The sequence below is a fragment of the Grammomys surdaster genome, unplaced genomic scaffold (assembly GCF_004785775.1).
Source record: "Grammomys surdaster isolate TR1022 unplaced genomic scaffold, NIH_TR_1.0 125946, whole genome shotgun sequence".
In the NCBI taxonomy this organism is placed as follows: Eukaryota; Metazoa; Chordata; class Mammalia; order Rodentia; family Muridae; genus Grammomys; species Grammomys surdaster.
The window spans coordinates 2695128-2714572 of NW_021620768.1; the positions used below are offsets into that span (position 1 = coordinate 2695128).

The 19445-nt window shown below is 48.6% G+C and overlaps 1 protein-coding gene and 1 long non-coding RNA gene across 2 annotated transcripts; both read left to right on the forward strand.

Annotated features, from left to right (window-relative positions):
* The first annotated feature begins 3525 nt into the window (after window positions 1-3525).
* LOC114608952 lies at window positions 3526-7990 on the forward strand. Its single transcript, XR_003709444.1, has 2 exons — window positions 3526-3695; window positions 7724-7990. It is a non-coding gene; the product is annotated as an uncharacterized LOC114608952 (long non-coding RNA).
* Window positions 7991-8166: 176 nt separating this feature from the next.
* Window positions 8167-17819, forward strand: Pmvk (phosphomevalonate kinase). Its single transcript, XM_028753228.1, has 5 exons — window positions 8167-8472; window positions 10844-10907; window positions 13304-13456; window positions 16310-16439; window positions 17311-17819. The coding sequence occupies exons 1-5, from the start codon at window positions 8378-8380 to the stop codon at window positions 17445-17447; spliced, it is 579 nt and encodes a 192-aa protein (XP_028609061.1). The 5' UTR covers window positions 8167-8377; the 3' UTR covers window positions 17448-17819.
* The last annotated feature ends 1626 nt before the right edge of the window (window positions 17820-19445 follow it).

The window sequence follows — 19445 nt, forward strand, 5'->3', positions numbered from 1 at the left end:
GGAGGCAGTGCCTTCTGCTCCCTTCCCACGGTGCTTGATGGTCCAAGGACAGCACTGCAGGACAGAGTGACCCTGGAGCAGAGGTGTCGCATGCTGCACTGGCCCCTGTTGACTCTTTAGGCTCCATGCTAGGACTTGATTAGTTGAAGCTCTTGGTGTTTGGCATGGCTTTCCATCCTTTCTCTGGGGGCTGCTGCCCTCAGAGTGTCCCTGGGAGCTCTGTGAGGGTGTCACTGTAGTTGAGGGTAGTCAGGCCTCACCTCTCTCCTCTCCAATGTCTCCTCCTCTTTCCCCACCTCTTCTCCTATTCTCCTGCCTCCTTCTCTCATCCATACCTCTCTCCTCCAGTCTTCTCTCCTGTTTCTCTTTCTCTCTCCTCCTCGCCCCTCCCTCTCTCTTTAGTCAGACTCAGGACTCCCTGTGTGGTAGGCAAAGGCTTTACTGCCCAGCAGCACCTCTTGCCATTTTTATTTGGAGACAGGATATTACTGTATATCCTTGGCTGGCCTCAGACTTTCAATCCTCCTGCCTCTGGGGCCTGAGAGGCTGGGACTACAGTCCGGTACCACCATACCCTCTCCAGGCCCTTCTACTTTTAAGTGGAAAACATTTTTCCTTTAGCCAGTCCCCAAAACTGCCATGGCTTGTTACTTATCCCTTCTGATCCTGCTTCTCATCAGCTCTCAACGCCTTTCCAGGCTCCCCACATGCCTGCAACCCAGCCTTTCACCACCAGCCTATGCCTGCCTCTCTCTCTGCTTCTTGCAACCTCCAGACCAGACTCCCTCCCACCCTCCACCTGTAACAGAATGACAAGTGCAGTGGAGTGAGTCACCTCTGGTCCTGTCTGTCCCTATTAGCTCCTGAGAGTTAGTAAGTACTACCCTTGAGAGCTGCCCCCTGTCTCCTCTGCTAGGCCCAAGGACAGACCTCAAGACTAGCTAGCTGTTGCTATGGTAACCTCTCAAAGACACCCAGGTGCAGGAGCTCTTTATATTTGTACCTGTTCTAGGCCACAGATGTGTCTGGTCCCTTCACGCGCTTACAAGGGCTGGGTGCTTCTCCGTTGCAGTGCGGCAACGTCCTGAATCCAGACACAGCAGGTCTCCCAGCCTTGCTGCTTCATCTCTGATCTGCCTGAGTTTTGGAATCCCGCTTAGAATTCCAAGTCTGCTGGCCCTGCCCTCTGGGATGGCTTCCTTTTCTATCACTGTCCAGGAGACCTAGAACTTTGGCCTGAATAAATTTGGGGTTGGAAAACCTAGTGTGTCAGGTTTCTAACTTGATCACTCACAGGGCCTGGGTGAGATATCTGTACTTCCTTAGGGCTCAGCCAGACTCTTATGAAAGTTGGGAGTGGCAGTGCCCCCATTTAGTGAGTTGCTGTGTGGTCCATGACAGGGCTCTTCAAGCTGTGGAGTACAGTCATTCGCGGATGTTTACAGGGAGCTCCTTCCAGGACCCATGGTTGATGCTCTAGTCCCCTATATAAAGGGCATGGTCCTTGCATATTCCCCAGAGCCTCCTGTGCAGCTAAGACATCTCTCAGTTATTGACGGGGATACTAAATGTGATGTAAATGCCAAAAGTTTGTTACACTGCATGGCTTAGGGAATAACAAGGAAAAACCCGCACATGCTCAGAACATTTTCTTTTGCATCAGTTCTTTAATTTCTTTCTTTCTTTCTTCCTTTCTTTCTTCCTTCCTTCCTTCCTTCCTTCCTTCCTTCCTTTCTTTCTTTCTTTCTTTCTTTCTTTCTTTCTTTCTTTCTTTCTTTCTTTCTCTTTTGGAGGTGGGGAGGGGGCGGGGGAAGGTGGGTGGAGGAAGGGTGAAATTGTGTAGATCTCACTATGTAGTCTTTGTTGTCCTGAAACTCACTACATAGATCAGGCTGGCCTTGAACTCACAGAGACCCGCTTGCCTCTGCCTCAAATGAGTACTGAGATTAAAGGGAGGTACTACCATGCCCTGTTGTTTTTGAGTCGGGGTCTCATAGAAATCAGCCTAGCTTTGAGCTCACTATATAGCTGAAACTGGCCTGATCCTACTGTCTTGGCCTCTCAAAGTCAGGATTCCGAGCACGTGAGGCACACGAGGCTCCTTTCTTCCTCTCTCTTTCCCTTATTCCTCCCCTTTCTCTTTCTTTTTTCTTTTCTTTTAATTAATCATTTTTATTTGATGTGCATTGGATGTCTGTGTGAGAGTGTCAGATGTAGGAGTTACAGACACTCATGTGGTTGCTGGGAACTGAATCTTGGTCCTCTGGAGGAGCAGTTGGTGTTCTTAACTGCTGAGCTGTCTTTCCAACTCCCTTCTTTTTTAATTTCATCTCTATCTGGTTCCTATTCCTTTTCCCTCTCAGCTTTCTTTTTGATTATTTTATGACAACTCAGGTTGGCCTCAGATCTGTGGCTCTTCTGCCTCGGTTCTAGCGCTGGTTTACAGGCGTGAACACAGGGGAGGCCACTGCTTTTGTTATTTGTTTGTGGGGAGAGTGTTGTTCTTTTTTTTTTATTTTTTTGTTTTTGCTTGTTTCTTTATTATTATTGGTTTTTCTAGATAGGGTTTCTCTGTGTGGCCCTGCCTGTCCTGGAACTCACTCTGTAGACCAGATAGGGTTTAAATTCAGATATCTGTCTGCCTCTGCCTCCCTGAGTGTGTGTGTCAACACACTCTGACCCATTTGTCTTTTAATTTTAAAATTACTTTTTCCCTCCCTCCCTCTTACCTTCCTTCCCTCCCTCCCTCTTACCCTCCCTCCCTCCCTCCCTCTCTCCCTCCCTCCCTCCCTCCCTCCCTCCCTCCCTTCTTTCTTCCTCCCTCCTTACTTCCTTATTTATTTATGTGTGCAGAGAAGCATATAGTGCTACATTGTGTGTGCAGGTCAGTGAACAACTTTCCCAAGAGTTGGTTTTTTCTACCATGTGGCCTTGTAGGATTGAACAGGTTGTCAGGCTTGGTGGCAAGTGCCTTTATCTGCCGAGCACCTCATTGGCCTTCTTTTTTAGTTTTGATGCAAATTCACACTATGTAGCCCAAGCTTGCTGACACGGAAGTCAAGTTTCTCTTCCTTCAATGCCCTGCTTATGGCATTATAGGTGACACTGTTAATGGGCACCTCAACACCTCTGCCGTTTGCTCCAGGTTTGAGATCTAACATATACCAGCATATTTACTATTTACTAATTTTGAGTATGCATGTATGCTCAAATATTTACTATGGGGTAGGCTGACTCCATAGATTGGAACACACTGATACAGAGGTCCAACTGTATTGTTGCTGGGGCTGGAGGGATGGCTCAGGAGTTGCGAGCACTAGCTGGTTCTTCCAGAGGCCCAGGGTTCAATTTCCAGCATCCATGTGGTGCCTCACAATCATCTGTAATCAACTTCAAAGTAAAATGAAACCAAAAGTCAGCGGTGGTTTTAATTCTGACCTCTAGGGAACCCAGGAGAGCCTGTGAGCTGCAGACAGGGAGGAGAGGGCACTGGTTCTCAAGCCTGGCTACAACCCTGCTTCCTGCCCCTCATACTAACTGGATTAATTTAACACAAGCAAAATGCTAGCAGTATTTGCTTAATGCTGCCAGGAAGCCTCTGCTGACGCACGGCAAGGACCTGGAGAGTGGCCTCTGAGACAGTTGGTGAAAGAGAGCCCTGTATGGTGGGGGAGAGGATTTCAGGAGGGGCAAAGGTGAGCTTGGGTGTGAGTGTGGGGAGGAACACCCTGTGGGTCCCAGGGGGCTCTTCCGTATAGGAAGTGCTCTCAAAGGCACTGGAGGGCAAGGGAAGCACGCGGAGAGCGGAAGCCTAAAGAATGGAGAGATGGGACACAGGAGCTGGCCTGTGTTTGTTTGAGGGTGTGATTTAGCATGGGCCAGTCTGGACAGGATATGGACAAGGAGGAATCAAGGACACTTGGCCTCCGAGCCTGGGGACAAATAGATGACTGTGCCTCCACACAGCGTTGGAAAAGGGGGAGGGAAACAAAAGCTGGTTTGATGAGGTGGGATGGGGTGGGATGGGGTGGGATGGGATGGGATGGGATGGGTGGGGAGGTTCTGGGTTTACAATAAGGCTGGCCAACCTCCACCCTTCTCCAAAGTCTGAAGCTGTCCCTAGACAATGACATTCCTCACACCTCCTGTTCACTCCTCTGGGGCAGGGAGGGTGTGATAGAAGTTGTTACTAACCTAAGATACTAACCTTCACTGACCCCGTGGGGGAGGTGCCCAACAGAGTCTGCTGCGTCAGTCCCTGAGGTCATTGCTGAGACCCTATTCTGACTCAAAGAGAACAAGCAGAAACCTGAAGCCGCATGGCCTTGGGGTGGAGAGGGGAATGTTGGAGGGCCAGGTCGAATAGGGCTGCCTGCTCAGACTATGACAGTAGACCTTCCCCCAGGCATCTTGCTAGGAAGGGGCTCGCAGGGACTATTAACTTTTCAAGTTTTTTTTTTTTTCCTGTCGTTGTATTTTGCTTTTTGAGACAGGGTTTCTCTGTGTAACTTTGGCTGTCTTGAAACTCACTCTGTAGACCAGGCTGGCCTGGAACTCAAGAGATCTGCCTCTTTTGAGATTAAGGACATGATCACTACTGCCAGGCCTCTTTTATCTCACTGAGAAATAGATGTTGAAGGGGGTGAGACTCTTTTAATAGGAGAAGAAAACTTGGGGTGTGTGTGTGGGAGAGAGAGAGCGAGAGCGAGAGCGAGAGCGAGAGCGAGAGCGAGAGCGAGAGCGAGAGCGAGAGCGAGAGCGAGAGCGAGAGAGAGAGAGAGAGAGAGAGAGAGAGAGAGGGCCCAGGCAGTGTTCAGACCACAGGGGACTGTGGCCTCCCTATCTTGCACAGAGTCAGGTAGGCAGTCAGATGTGAACTCACACTGTGTTACCTTGGTCTACTGGGCCAGCACTTCCCTGAGCTTCATTCAGCCCTACTGTGTGCTCTCTGGCTCCGCTCCCTGGATCTATGCGTGTCACTTGCCACTTGGAGAAGAAACAAAAGAAGCTTCAAGTCTCCGCTCCTTGGGCTCTTGGTTAGGGAAGCATCTCCCCTGTCTGCCAGCTTCCATCTCAGCGGCTCTGGCTTGTGGGTCGGCGGTCAGCTCTGGAAGAGATTTACTGAGCATCATTTCAGAGGTGGAGAAAGGCCCAGAGAATAGCAACTTGTGCAGGCTCCCAAAGTTTGCTAGGACAGGGTCAGACCAAGAGCCCAGGGCAGCTGAGCTCAGGCTGAATGTATGAGTGTGCTTCGTTTCTCCCCTCCAGCCCGCCACCTCCCACTCATCAACACACACACACACACACACACACACACACACACACACACACTAGTCCTTGTGTTTAGACTCTGAATTGAGGTCTGGAGGAGCTATGTGCTACAGGTTAGGCTCCTGGTTCTTGTTCCTTACAGATAGCTTTTTGCAGAGAGAAGTGTGGTTGTGACCAGAGGGTGGCAGCAGCAGGGCAGGCTGGAGTGGGCAGGGACTTGCTCAGGTAGGGGGGTGGTGGGAGGGAGGCAGGGAAGCAGGGGCCTCAGGTAGCTGTCCCAGGACCTTGAGCAACTGGATATGGGGTTGTGCAGTGCTAGTCTTGGATATGTATATCCATCCGTAGAGGTCCCCTCTAACCTTAGGGGGAAAGTCCTGACCTCTTAGTCTCCCCCATGGAGCACCCATTCATTCCTTCATTTCTTGATCAGTCATTTGGGACACCGGCCAACTCCACCCGCACTGTGCCTGGCTCTGCCTTTGGTAACACTTGATATGCTTTCAAGCATCCAAGGAAAGCATGGAATGCAGTTTTTGGGGAAGAAGCAGAGGGAAGGGGCTGGGCCTGCCTGTGAAGGCTGGACAGGCGTATCCATGACTGGAAATGTCCATGCCTGGACTGGAAAACATCTGGTTTTGGAGCCAGACAGAGCTGGTCTCATCATTTAGAGATCTAGACCTTGACACAAGTCTCTCGGCCTCTTACTTTATTTTGTGTGTGTTTTGCCTGCATGTGTATTTGTGTACCATATACATGCAGTGCCTGTGGAGGCCAAAAGAGGGCGTCAGATTCCCTGGAACTGGGGTTACAGACAGCTGTGAGTTACCCTGTGGCTTCAAACTCAGAGATTTGCTTCACTCTGACGCCTGAGTGCTGGGATCAAGAGTGTGCGCCGCCACTGCCTGGCTTAGGCAAATAAATTAGGAAGTTTTGTAATTGGGACTAGAATTCCGCCGGGCAGTGGTGGCACACGCCTTTAGCCTTTAATCCCAGCACTTGGGAGGCAGAGGCAGGTGGATTTCTGAGTTCTAGGCCAGCCTGGTCTACAGAGTGAGTTCCAGGACAGCCAGGGCTACACAGAGAAACCCTGTCTCGAAAAACCAAAAAAAAAAAAGGGACTAGAATTTCAGGGAAACTTGATTCCAGGGCGGGGCTGGAGGGAGGGGTCAGGCAACTTCAGAATTCTGGGTGGAAGTTCTGATTGCTTTTGAGTGAGGACTTATTGAGCAGGAGGCCAGAAGTGATTTTACCCTATATAGGTTTCGCTGGCCTGGTGAGAGCCAGCTTTCAGTGGAACTCAGAGAAATGTTTATTGCAGAGGGGCTGGACAATGTGCCAACTTACAAACTATGAAATCACGGTGCTTAACAGCCGGCTGTGAGTGGATACTTTAAAGTTTACAAAGTATTTTGTTGTACAGTCATGTTTTCCTCTGTTTACCCAGCCTCTCACCTCCTTCTCTTTGTTTTATTTTTTATTTGTGGCCCAGGCTGGCCTGGAACTTGTCTGCTTCCACCTCCAGTGCTGATACTTGCCACTAAACCCAGTTTATCTAGTGTTGGCCATCAAACCTAGGGCTTCCTACCGGCTTAGGCACGCACTCTACCAACTGAGGGGCCTCCTCAGCCTATGAGTGCAGTTCTGGCGATCCTCTGGAGTCTGTTCTTTCTGTACCTCACCACTCCTGTTCCTCTTCATTTTAAAATGATTTATTTTACATGTTTTGCCCGTATGCCTGTGTACCTCGTGGATGCAATTCCCACAGAGGCTAAGGGAGGCCTTTAGGTCCCCTGGAACTGGAGTTACAGCTGGTTATAAGTGGCCAGATGGGGGCGATGTGAGAGCAGCCAGTGTTCTTTTTCTTCTTCTTCTTCTTCTTTTTTTTTTTTTTTTTTTGGTTTTTTGAGACAGGATTTCTCTGTGTAGTCCTGGCTCTCCTGGAACTCACTCCATAGACCAGGCTGGCCTTGAACTCAGAAATCCACCTGGCTCTGCCTCCCAAGTGCTGGGATTAAAGGCGTGTGCCACCACTGCCCGGCCCTGAACCTCTGTCGAATGTGCAGGGAAGTGATTTTCCAAAGAGGTTTCTTCATGTTTTACGTTGATTTTCACAAGACTTTGCAGAGTCCATACAATGGAGGCAGTCATAGGTTGCAGGCTTTATTTTGATAAGCTTAGAAAGATGCAAAACAGCTAGCTAGTTATTTATTTATTTATTTATTTATTTATTTATTTATGGTTTTTCAAGACACATCAGAAATCTGCCTGCCTCTGCCTCCCAAGTGCTGGGATTAAGACAGCAATTTAAATCTACAGATAACAGCAAGTGGGTGTCAGAACACTCCTAATTCTGCCTCTCAACGTGTGGCTCCAGAGGAAATTGGGTAATCAGAGTGGCGTCAAAGCTCCGTCTTAACCTAAGCTACTAACGTCACCTATGTTCTCTCTCTAGATTCTGAAAAGCTTTGGAGAAGAGGATGTGGCTTAGGAAGAGATCACTTAGATCTGCCTGGTGGCTTCAGCAGTTACAAAACCTTTCCAAAAGTGAAATAACATACTCTTCAACAAGCCCCTCCCTCGCTATGACGTCAAGAAACACACCCTATCATGTCATTGTCTGGTTACTTCTTTGGAAAGAGCTACTTTTAGTGAGAGTAAACACGTACTGCTTTAGAGCATGAATTAACATGTACTAATTAAAAGGCAGATTTGAAAATGCCTTCAAAATTACTATTTTTCTTTATCTTTATGTTGGTGTGGTTGTGTAGAAGGGAACGTGAAGCTAGTCTTTGCACGCAGTGTCCCTCTCAGCTCAGGGAGTCAGCCGAGGAGGCGGGACCATGACGTCACATCTGGGCGGGCGTGGACTGTTCTAAGTGCATGCTGCAGGGGGGGGGAGAGACTTAGATATCAGGCTGCAAGGCTCTTTCCCTTCCGGTTTCTTCGCCCTTTCTCTGTGCGCTGGTTTCGACTTAGGCTGTGTAGTGTGGAGAAGGGGCGGAATCCCTCCTCCCTTCTGCTCCTACTGGGCGGGTCCACTTCGTGCTCGGCAGGATTTCTCGGGTCCGAAGTGTCAACTTTAGGCCTGGTGAAACTTGGTGTCCCCATGGCCCCGCTCGGAGCCTCCCCGCGTCTGGTGCTGTTGTTTAGCGGGAAGAGAAAATCTGGGAAGGACTTCGTGACCGAGAGGCTGCAGAGCAGGTGTCCGCGGGTGCAGGGATACCGAGGAAGGGCGCTACCGCAAGTGATGGAGGGAGCTCGCTGAGGGCGAGGAGGGACAGGATGATACAGGGCAGGAGAAGGTAGATCCTCGCGGTCAGTAAATAGCAGCCTACACATGTCCCCCTCAAAGAACCAGGGGACTGCCTCTGCAGAACTATGAAGATGTAGCTCTGTCATCAAGAAACATGAATTACTATTACTATTCAGGCACCTTCAACGTGCCTTTCCTGTTTCATGATTCTGGTGTGCGGTAACTGGTGTAGATAAGGAGACTAAGGGTTTTTTCAAGACCACGTCCTGAGTGTGTCTGTTCCAAAGAGAATCTGTACAGAACACCCTGCAGGAATTTAGGGTATATTCTATGTCAGACGTTGTGAGTCTGTGTCATCTCATATAACCCACATAGTTTCTTTACCAAATAGTGATATTGGCAATCCCATGTCATAGATGCAGAAGCAGGGGCCCTTAAGAGCTAAAATCTGGTGTGTGTGTGTGGGGGGGGGCAGCAGCAGGGAAAGTTTATACACCTAGGAGTTCAAGGCCAGAGTAGACAGCATGGTGAATTTTTTGAGTATTAAAATGTTAAAATTTGCTAGGGTTATAAAGTAGCAAATCCAGGATTTAAATTCAGCTTTGTCTGCCTGGAAAATAATACCTTTCACTCACTCTGTCCTTCCTTTCTAGTTATTTATTTTCAAAGATGTATTTATGTTATAGGTGTGGGTTTGTGCTTTGGTGTGTGTACATGTCCTTGGAAGCCAGAAGAGGGCATATGATCCCCAGAACTGGAGTTACAGAGGGTTGTGAGCCTTCATGGTGGGTGCTGGGAATGGAGCCTTAGTCTGTAAGAACAGCAAGTGCTGGGATTAAAGGCCTGTGCCACCATGCCTGGCCCACCTCCAGCTTTTAAAGATTTATTTTTATTTTATTTATGTGAGTACACTGTAGCTGTCTTGAGACACACCAGAGAGGTTGTGAGAAGATGGTTGTGAGCCACAATGTGGTTGCTGGGAATTGAACTCAGGACCTCTGGAAGAGCAGCCGGTGCTCTTAACCCCCTGAGCCTTCTCTCTAGCCCCACCTCCAGCTTTTAAAAAAGCGTGGGTCCTAGGGGTTGGACTAAGATCATTAGGTTTATGAGGCTTGCCTTTCCTCCAGCCTTCTAGTTTTCTTAAGTGATAAGATATTCTAGGGAACTTGGGCTAGGAAAGCAGGGAAAGAGGAGAAAGAGCCGTGGGGCTCTTCTCCAAGGCCGGCGTGGTGAGAGAACCAAGTGTTAGGTGGCATAGTCGTTCCAAGAGGTTCAGGGGAGTCCTGGGCAGAGGTTATTACCCCAAACCTTCATCACTAAATAATCACCATCAATGTCTAAGTTTACCTGCCCTTAGTTCCACACATGGTCAGAAGAACATCCAGAAGCCTAGACGCTGGGTTTGGCTGCTGGGAGTTCACAACCTGGCTCGGTGCTTAGTGTATGGTCTGCTACAGACTTCTTATTGTTCTATTCCAGTTCTGCCTATTGGTAAATGGGCATTATATGGGATGGTTAGAAGAATTCAAGGAGCCAACACTGCAAATAGAGTGATTCTTGGCCAGGAATACAGTGTTGGCTATGTGAATTTACTGTTTTTGTTGCCCACAAAGTCACTTTTAGTTAACTTTCTTCACTCAGCCTCATTTTCATCATCTGGAACAAGAAATGGGCGAGTGAGGTGGTTCAGCAAAGGTGAGCCTGACTCGGAGCTCATGTCAAGGAAGTATGGAACTGACTTTTGAAAATCGTCCTCTGAGCCCCCATACCCCAAAGGAATGTTTTTAAAGGGGGGAGCACTTATTTCACCATTAAGTATTTAAATGCACTCGAGAACATCTTAGTGCAGGTAGAACTGTGACTCTTACATTGGTATTGCTTGGGTCCAAGAATAGCACACAGGAAACAGTTGTAAGTACACCAAGTAACTCAAAGGGCAAATTATTAATGTTGTAGTGACCAGGTCAATGTATACCAAGGTCTCTGTGGCTCTGAGAGAATGAGCTTGGAGTCCTAGCAGAAACCTGATCCAACCAGAATATCAGTAGGCCTGAAATTTCCCATGGCACTTATTCAATACCTTCTGCCTGTTAGTTCAGGGCTTCTTTATATTCCTTTGACTTTTGCAATAATCCTATGTGACTGTAGGGCAGATGATGTTATTATTTTATAAATGAGCAAAGAGGATCGGAGAAGGGGAGGCCAAGAGAAGAAATTCCTGTGGTAGAAATGAGCAACAGAGGCACTGGACTCCTCTTCAGGACACTGGAGACTGTTGGCAGCACAGGGTTAACTGGGTTCTGATTCCTTGTCCCATAGACTTGGAGGTAACATCTGTGCTGTCCTGCGGCTCTCTGGTCCACTCAAGGAGCAGTATGCTCGGGTAGGTGGTGGCTTGTGGCATCTGGGGGTGCTGGGAGGAGCCTGCTCTTGGAGCAATGGGTACCACTTGAGTCACTGGCTCAAGAGAGTCTAGATATGAGGTCCTATCTTAAGGACAAACAAACTAAGAAAAGGAAGGGGTCCCGGTAGGCGCTTGAGTTGACAGCTCTGATGCCTCCTCACTAATAAGGATCTGTACTATAATCCCCTTTTCTCAAACTATGTCGGACTAGCATACTCTGCCACCCAGCTGGCCTGATGCAACCCTGGAATTCTCAGGGCCTGAGAAGATGGTGCAGTTGATAAAATGCTTGCCATGACCTGAGTTCTATCCTGAATACCTGCATAAAAAGCCAGGCACAGTACTGCACACCTGTAATTCCAGCACTAGGGGAGGCAAAGACAGGCAGATCTCTGTGGCTTGCTTGCCAGCTTGGCCTAATTGGTGAGGTCCAGGTCCCAGTGGGAGACCTTATCTCAAAAACAAAATAAAAATCTCAAGGTGGATGGAGCAGCATCTGAGGTTGCTCAACCTGCAAAAGTGTGCACACGCACAGGGACACACCTTTTCCCCTAAAGAAATTTTTTCTTTTTTCTTTTTTTTTTTTCCGAGACAGGGCTTCTCTGTGTAGCCCTGGCTGTCCTGGAACTCACTCTGTAGACCAGGCTGGCCTCAAACTCAGAAATCCGCCTGCCTCTGTCTCCCAAGTGCTGGGATTAAAGGCGTGCACCACCACTGCCCGGCTCCCCTAAAGAAATTTAGTCACATGAATTGTCAAGACACATTGTTAGGTAGGCTGAAAGCAAGATGCAGGGCAGTGTACAGATGTCCTTGTCAGTTTAGCTTTGGTATAATATAGCATCTGTGACTGGGTACTTTGTACAGAAAAGAGATAAATGACTCACAGTTGTGAAGGTCCAAGAACATGATGTTGGCATCCTCTTAGCTTCTGGTAAGGGGCTTATGGTAGAAGGGCAGTGGACAAAAGAAATGTCACGTGGTAACAGGAGCAAGGAGAGAGGCCTGGATCCTTATATAACGATGTACTTTCAGGATAACCAGTCTAGTACACAGAAGTGGGAACTCATTAGCCCTCCCTCAGAGGCACCAGATCCCAAAACCATCATACTGGGGTCAAGGCTATACAGGAGATTTGGTGGGGACAAACCATACTAATGGCTGAGAATGGTGGTACAAGCATTTCATCTCAGTACTTAGAAGGTAGAGGCAGGTAGATCTCTCTGAATTTGAGGCCTGCCTGGTCTACAAAGAAAGTCCAGGCCAGCCAGGGTTATGGTGTGAGAACCTGTCTCAAACAAAAAAAATTATAAGTATATTTGCTCCTATATCCAGGACTTCTTCAAGAATATATAGATATAACTGTATCTATCTATGTGTATATATATCTATGTGGGTATATATATCTGTATATGTATATGTATATGGTGTTTGCCCCTTTGACCACGGTTCCAGCTGTGATGGATGTTCCAGATGTGAGTTTCTGCACTGCTAGAAAAGACACCATAGGAACTGCAGGCTGCCACAGGGAGAGGAAGAAGGGAAGAAATTTTTTTTTATTGTAAATGAATGTATCTCTTTTGAATTTTGCTTGTTATTATTTTACTACTACTACTATTATTATTATTTTGAAACGGGATTTCACTATATATCTCTGATGGGCATGGAACTCTCTTGGTAGGCCAGGCTGGCTTCAAACTCACAGGGATTCACCCCCTTCTGCCTCCTGAGTGCTGGGATTAAAGATGTGAACCACCACTGCCTGGCTATGGGTTATATTTTTGAGAACGCCTTTCTGTTCTGGAGCCTTCTGGGTGGACCCTTTGCTATCATTGTGTCTGGAGAAGGGGATAGAAGGCCTAGAAGCAGCTCCCTGGGGGTCAGGGTAGCCCCTCCTGTCTAAGGGTTCCTCTGGGTATACAAGTTCCGAGGAATGCCCAGAGCCAAATGAAGCAATGCTGTTTCAGCCAAGTGCCAGAACCTTGGGTGTGGGGAAGGAGAAGAAGGGGCGACACATATCTCTCTGGGGTTTTTGATGGAAGCGAAAAATGCCAGGATACAAGATTTCTGATTGGAATGTAATAGGCCAAGGCTGTGCCCAGGGGTTGCAAACTAACTTCAAGATTAATTTAAGCCAGAAATAATTGGGAAGATGAAACCCTTAGAAGAGAAAAAGGACACCACACATGTCCAACAATTTTGGAACTATCTAAGACCTCCCAGCTTTGAGTATCTTGGGGCTCTCCCTTTGTAAGACTCTCTTCTTTGTGGCCTTGGTCACTCTCCAAGCTGGCTAGTGACTGTGCAGGGAGGTGCCAGGCAGGGCTGGTTCTTCCCATTTCAGAAAGGACTGTGTCATAGTTGGACTTGCATTGCAGGAACATGGCTTGGACTTCCAGAGACTTCTGGACTCGAGCACCTATAAGGAGACCTATCGGAGGGACATGATCTGTTGGGGGGAGGAGAAGCGCCAGGCTGACCCAGGCTTCTTCTGCCGGAAGATTGTGGAAGGCGTGTCCCAGCCTATCTGGGTAAGGGGGCTCTGCCTCGGTGTACAAAACAGGTCTTCCCATCCCCCTCCTGTGGCCATCTCTCATCTTCACTACCACCTTCTGGCCACATCACTAGCATTTCAGAAGTCCTCTTCTGATGTCTCTTGCCTTTGTGGGCCATCTATGGACATGAGCCAGATTGACTTTATAAAAGTAAGTCATGTATCAATGGCATATCCAGAATGCGCTGGTGCTCCCCACACTCTTCCAAACAAAGTCTGAGCTTTGATGTGAATGTTGGACTCCGGCATTCCTCTCCATCCCAACAGATCTGTAGCCACCAGCTTCTCTTACATCAGTCATGCGGTTGTGACTTTGCTTCTTTTCCTTCTTGCCTGGTTTCCTTCCTTCCTTCTTTCCTTCCTTTGTTATTTATTTATTTTAGACAAAGTCTTATTATGTAGCCCTGGCCAGCTACTTTGTAGACCAGGCTGGCCCCAGACTCACAGAGATCCACCTGCCTCTGCCTCCCAAGTGCTGGAATTAAATGTAGTACCACCGTACCTGGCAGATCACACCTTTGGGTGTCTTTTCCTGCCTGGCTGCCCTTTCTTGACCTTTTTATTTTTTATTTTTATTTTTAATTTTTTAATTAAATTTTTTTTTTCCAGACAGGGTTTCTCTGTGTAGCCCTGGCTGTCTTGGAACTCACTCTGTAGACCAGGCTGGCCTGGAACTCAGAAATCTACCTGCCTCTGCCTCCCAAGTGCTGGGACTAAAGGCGTGGGCCACCACTGCCTGGCTTTTCTTGACCTTTTTACCTGACTTACTCTGACACTTTTTTTGTTGTTTGTTTTTGGTTTTGGTTTTTCGAGACAGGGTTTCTCTGTATAGCCCTGGCTGTCCTGGAACTCACTCTGTAGACCAGGCTGGCTTCGAACTCAGAAATCCACCTGCCTCTGCCTCCCAAGTGCTGGGATTAAAGGCGTACACCACCACTGCCCAGCGCGAAGTAGCTTTCTAGAAAGAGGGACTGGAGTGTGAAGGCTGGAGAGGGGTCCAATCTTGCTATGTTTGAGAAACAGCCATTGGGGTAGCCCATGGGAGGTTAAGGGCAAAGCATATAAGGCTTTGGAAGAGTGGAAGTCACTAAGAAGTTCTGAGAAGAGGAAAGACATGGTTTAGGAAGTAAAGGGCAATTTAATTAATAGAGTGTAGGCCAATGGTGGAGCATGTTTTAGTATCTGGACATAGTTCTTGGAAGGAGTGGGGTTGAAGACCTGAGACAGGAGAAGGCTCAATGGATAAAGCCCTGGAGTTCAAATCCCCTGGAACCCACATAAAAAAAGCCAGGTGGGGGGCTGGTGAGATGCCGCGGTGGATAAAGGCATCTGCTGTCTAGCCTGAAGGCCTGAGTTTCCCCAGGACCTACATGATGGAAGGAGAAAGCTGACTCCTTTGAATTATTTATATACATACACACACACATGCACGCACATGCACACGCACACACACCCCACTCCACATCTGGTATTATAGATGTGGCACACATGCCTGTAATTTTAACACTCAAGAGGCAAAGGCAGGGAGTTGAAGGTTAGCCTTTGCTATGTAACAAGTTTGAGGCCAGCCAGGGCTACATAGTGATACGTTGTCTCAAAACCAAACAAAGGATTTAACAGGCTTGCTCTGGCTGCTGGAGGGCAGGCAAGAGCTGAAACAGAGCCGCCTAGTGGATGGTCCTAAGTGATCGGCTAGTGACAGGCTGGCCTCAGAGCTGTGAGAGACCTGAGAAGGGGCCAGTTTTACATGGATTTTAAGGATAGAGCCACTCAGAGTTGAGTAGGTGATGAAGTTGGTTCTGGGGTAGAAAGACAAGGATTTTATTCTGAGTAGAGACAGGAAGGTTCAGGATTGGCGAGGTCAGGAGTTGAGGAACTATGTTTCCACCAGCTCTGGGCGGACATTCATCAGTCTGCATTGTGGTCCCTGATAATTGGAAAAGCTGCTGTGCGTCTTGTATTGCATCTTGTGCAATTGTATTGTATGTTCCAGCTCCAAAAGAGCAGAGCAAGGTGGATTTCGCTTATGATACCATCCTAAGTGCCTGGCACCGTGCATATTTTCAATGCCCCTTACTAAGAACTGCAGCTGAGTGATCCTGCTGCCTGGCAGGTGGCAGTACTCAGAGGTGTTCATTCAGTGAGTTGTACCATTGCTCTGGCTTCTATACACCTGCCCCTCCCCGCTTCCCAGCCTTCGTTTCCTATAGCACTGTCTTAGTCAGGGTTTCTATTTCTACACAAACATCATGACCAAGAAGCAAGTTGGGGAGGAAAGGGTTTATTCAGCTTACATTTCCACATTGCTGTTCATCACCAAAGGAAGTCAGGACTGGAATTCAAGCAGGTCAGGAAGCAGGAGCTGATGCAGAGGCCATGGAGGGATGTTACTTACTGGTTTGCTTCCCCTGGCTTGCTCAGTTTGCTTTTTTTTTTTTTTGGTTTTTCGAGACAAGGTTTCTCTGTATAGCCCTGGCTGTCCTTGAACTCACTCTGTAGACCAGGCTGGCCTCTAACTCAGAAATCTGCCTGCCTCTGCCTCCCAAGTGCTGAGATTAAAGGCGTGCGTCCCCCCCTCCCCCGCTTCAGTTTGCTTTCTTATAGAACCCAAGACTACCAGTCCAGGGATGGCCCCACCCACAATGGGCTATCCCTCCCCCCTTGATCACTAACTGAGGAAATGCCTTGTACCTGGACCTCATGGAGGCGTTTCCTCAAGGGAGGCTCCTTTCTCTGGACACAGCTCCAGCTTGTGTCAAGTTGACACACAAAACCAGTCAATACAAGCACTTTGTCCTAATGGTCACCTGTTTGTGTCTCTTCTTTGCAGCTGGTGAGTGACACACGGAGGGTGTCTGACATCCAGTGGTTTCAGGAGGCCTATGGGGCTGCGACACACACAGTCCGAGTAGTAGCCTCGGAGCAGAGTCGACAGCAACGGGGCTGGGTGTTCACACCAGGTAGGCTGCAAATAGCCATTTATCCTCATGGTTCAGCACATAGCTCAGCTACCCCCGTGCTCTAGGCCTGGAGAGTGAGTATGAGTCTATAGAGGGGAACCTAAGGCCTGAGGAATGGGTTGGTAGAAGGTCAAGTTCATAGGGTATCTTCTTCGGCTGTCTTGTTAAGGCCAGTGGGGCTTCTCTGACTAGGCCCCATTCTTGTGGCTTTGGGGACTGACAGTGGTTGGTGAGCAAGGTAGACAAACCCTAGATAACTCATGGGGCCAGACAGGAAGTTTTCCAGGGGCCTCAGTGGTACTAGCCCAGGATCTGCTTTGCAGATAGTTCTGAGGCCTCTGTCCTGCCCCAGGTCACTGTTCCTTGGATACACTCAGATCTAATAAAGCTAACAGCTTATCTCTTGGGTGCTCTGGCAGGCCAGCCTGGCTCTGGTGCTTTATACACTCCCTGTTACAGACTCATACTTTACAAGTACCATGTGGGTACGGCTCTTCCGGTACTCATGACCCATGAGGGCCTTGGCCCAGAAAAGTCAAGTCTCTTTCTCAAGGCCATGAAGAGTGGGAGGAGCCACACTCTCACCCTGCTTTCAGCCCTGAGGACACAGCCTCCCAGCAAACTCCAGTTCCGCATATGCCAGCCTGGCCTAACAGTGTGATGCCCTTTTGGGTTGTCTACAGTTGTTGTTGATCCAGTCTTCTTTCTGTAGGTGATGGCCAAAGCGGAGTGATTTCTTCAGGGGCTGCCTGGGAGCTCAGCCCGTGGTGGGTGGCCACACCTACCTCACAGAGGTTCTCAGAGGAGAGGCACAGGGTGGATGCCTGATGTCTGGAGGGCTGGGGCCTGACTCCTCTGTTCTTCCTCCCAGGGGTGGATGATGCTGAGTCAGAATGTGGCCTGGACAACTTTGGGAACTTTGACTGGGTCATTGAGAACCACGGGGATGAGCAGTGCCTGGAGAATCAGTTGGAGAACCTGCTGGAATTTATTCAAGCCAAACTTTAGTGATGAGGCTTGAGGGGTGAGCAGAGACTGATGGAGTAGGCTAGCAGTGGTTCTGCCAGATGTGGGTCCCCAGCCCGGCTGAGGTCAGAAAACAGACAGATGGTCTGGCTTTCAATTTCCAGAGGTATGGGGCAGATGCTCGTGGATAGTGGGCAAATACAGAAACCTCTGGTGTGTGTGTGTCTTCCCTGGAGAGGATGTGCTGCCTCTTTAGGGCCCATACAGGGCAAATGCAGGTGCATGAGTTTTGCCCAAGGCAGGAACATTGCCATGCCCCTGATGGGCAGCCCTGTAGAGCTATGGTGTTGTTGCTTCCCTGTGTGTAAGCTCTCAGCCCTGGAATCTTAATAAACCTCCTTGGAGCACAGCTTAGAGGTGGAGACTGATTATTTCCCTGGTATCTTGGAAAAACTGGGAGTGGAACTAAGTAGTGGTGGTACACACCTTTACTCCTAGTGGGAGAGGAAGGCAGAGGCAGGCAGATCTCTGAGTTTGAGGACAGCCAGGACTACACAGAGAAACTCTGTCTCAAAACATGATACAAAACAAACAAAAAAAAAGAAAGAGAAAAAGGAGGGAAGGAGGGAGGGATGGAGGGAGGGAGAGAGAGAGAGAGAGAGAGAGAGAAGGAAAGAAAGAAAGAAAGAAAGAAAGAAAGAAAGAAAGAAAGAAAGAAAGAAAGAAAACAAACCTGGGGTATTGGGGTAGGTATGGGTCCCACTCTGCCTTGTACATGACTGGGATGAATCCTGCAGAGGTTGGCTGTAACAGCCGTTTCTTTTGTAATGGCCGGTTCTGCTACTTTGTGAAGGTCAGCCGGTTCTGCTGCTCCGGTCTGCAGGTCAGGGTCTAGCAAGAGAGAGAGTGGGGATGGAGGAAGGGTGAAAAAGGTGCGAGAGACGCAAAAGATAGATACAAGACAGAGTCTGGTCTAGTCTCTTCAAGTCTCTTCTTTATTCTCCTCACACCTTCTATTCTCCTATATTCTCCTCCCTCCTTCAGTCTCCTCACTCCTTCTATATTCTCCTCACATCTTCTAGAAAGGAAATCCTATATTCTCCTCTATATTTTCCTCACACCTTCTGTATTCTCTCCTATCTTCTCCTCTATTCTCCTGACACACATAGAAAGGAAATCCTGGGTATTTATACCCTTTACCATGTGACTTGCCCTCGTGGACAAGCTCAACTGAAGCCACTACGTCACGTGCCTTGTAGCCATGGATACCATGTGCACCTTGCAGCTGGGGGCACTAAACAGTGTAACGAGATGTTTATCAGAGTGTGCTCAGCTATTGCAGGCTGTTGAAAACAAGTCTCTTGTCAGGGTATATGGCTCGAGATGGCTGTAAAGATGATAGCCGCTTTTGGCTAAGAGTCGGCTCCCAACAGTTGGCCTGAGCCTAAAGCCTGGGGCAGGTCTCTGTGTCACAGGTGGGTTTGGGATCCTGCCTTCTGGGATGGCCCTAAGAAAGGCTCAGTCACCACAGGAATTAGTACCAGTGCACCAGCCCCTTGCTCCTTCACTGCTTTTCATGATTTTTTAGCTTCTGGGCTCATCACAGGTACTGTGTGAAATGGGTTGGGAACAAAACTTCCGTGTCTTTTTAGTGGATGCCAGGAACTCCAGTGGAGGGCCTGGGCCGGGGCTGGCTGGGTAATAAGTGTCTGGGCTCACGGTAGAATGGAATGGGTGACTCCTGGCCAGCATCTTCTGCCTCATCCATGTGAATGACCTGAAGTCCCGTGGCTCCATGTTCTCTCCAGGCCAAGCCTCTAGTGTTCATCCTGTCTCTATTCCCACATGGATTCAGTTGTCACAGACAAGGGAGATGTGAGAAGAAGCTGATACCTCAGTGTAACCCAATCCAAAGAAACCTGGCTCACTCTGGCCTGTACGATCTACTTTAACTACCACCTTTGCCAGACGCCAGGCCATGAGCACAAGAGATGAGCAGACCACAGGTGAATTCTCATGGAGTCTGCTTAGAGGAGAAGC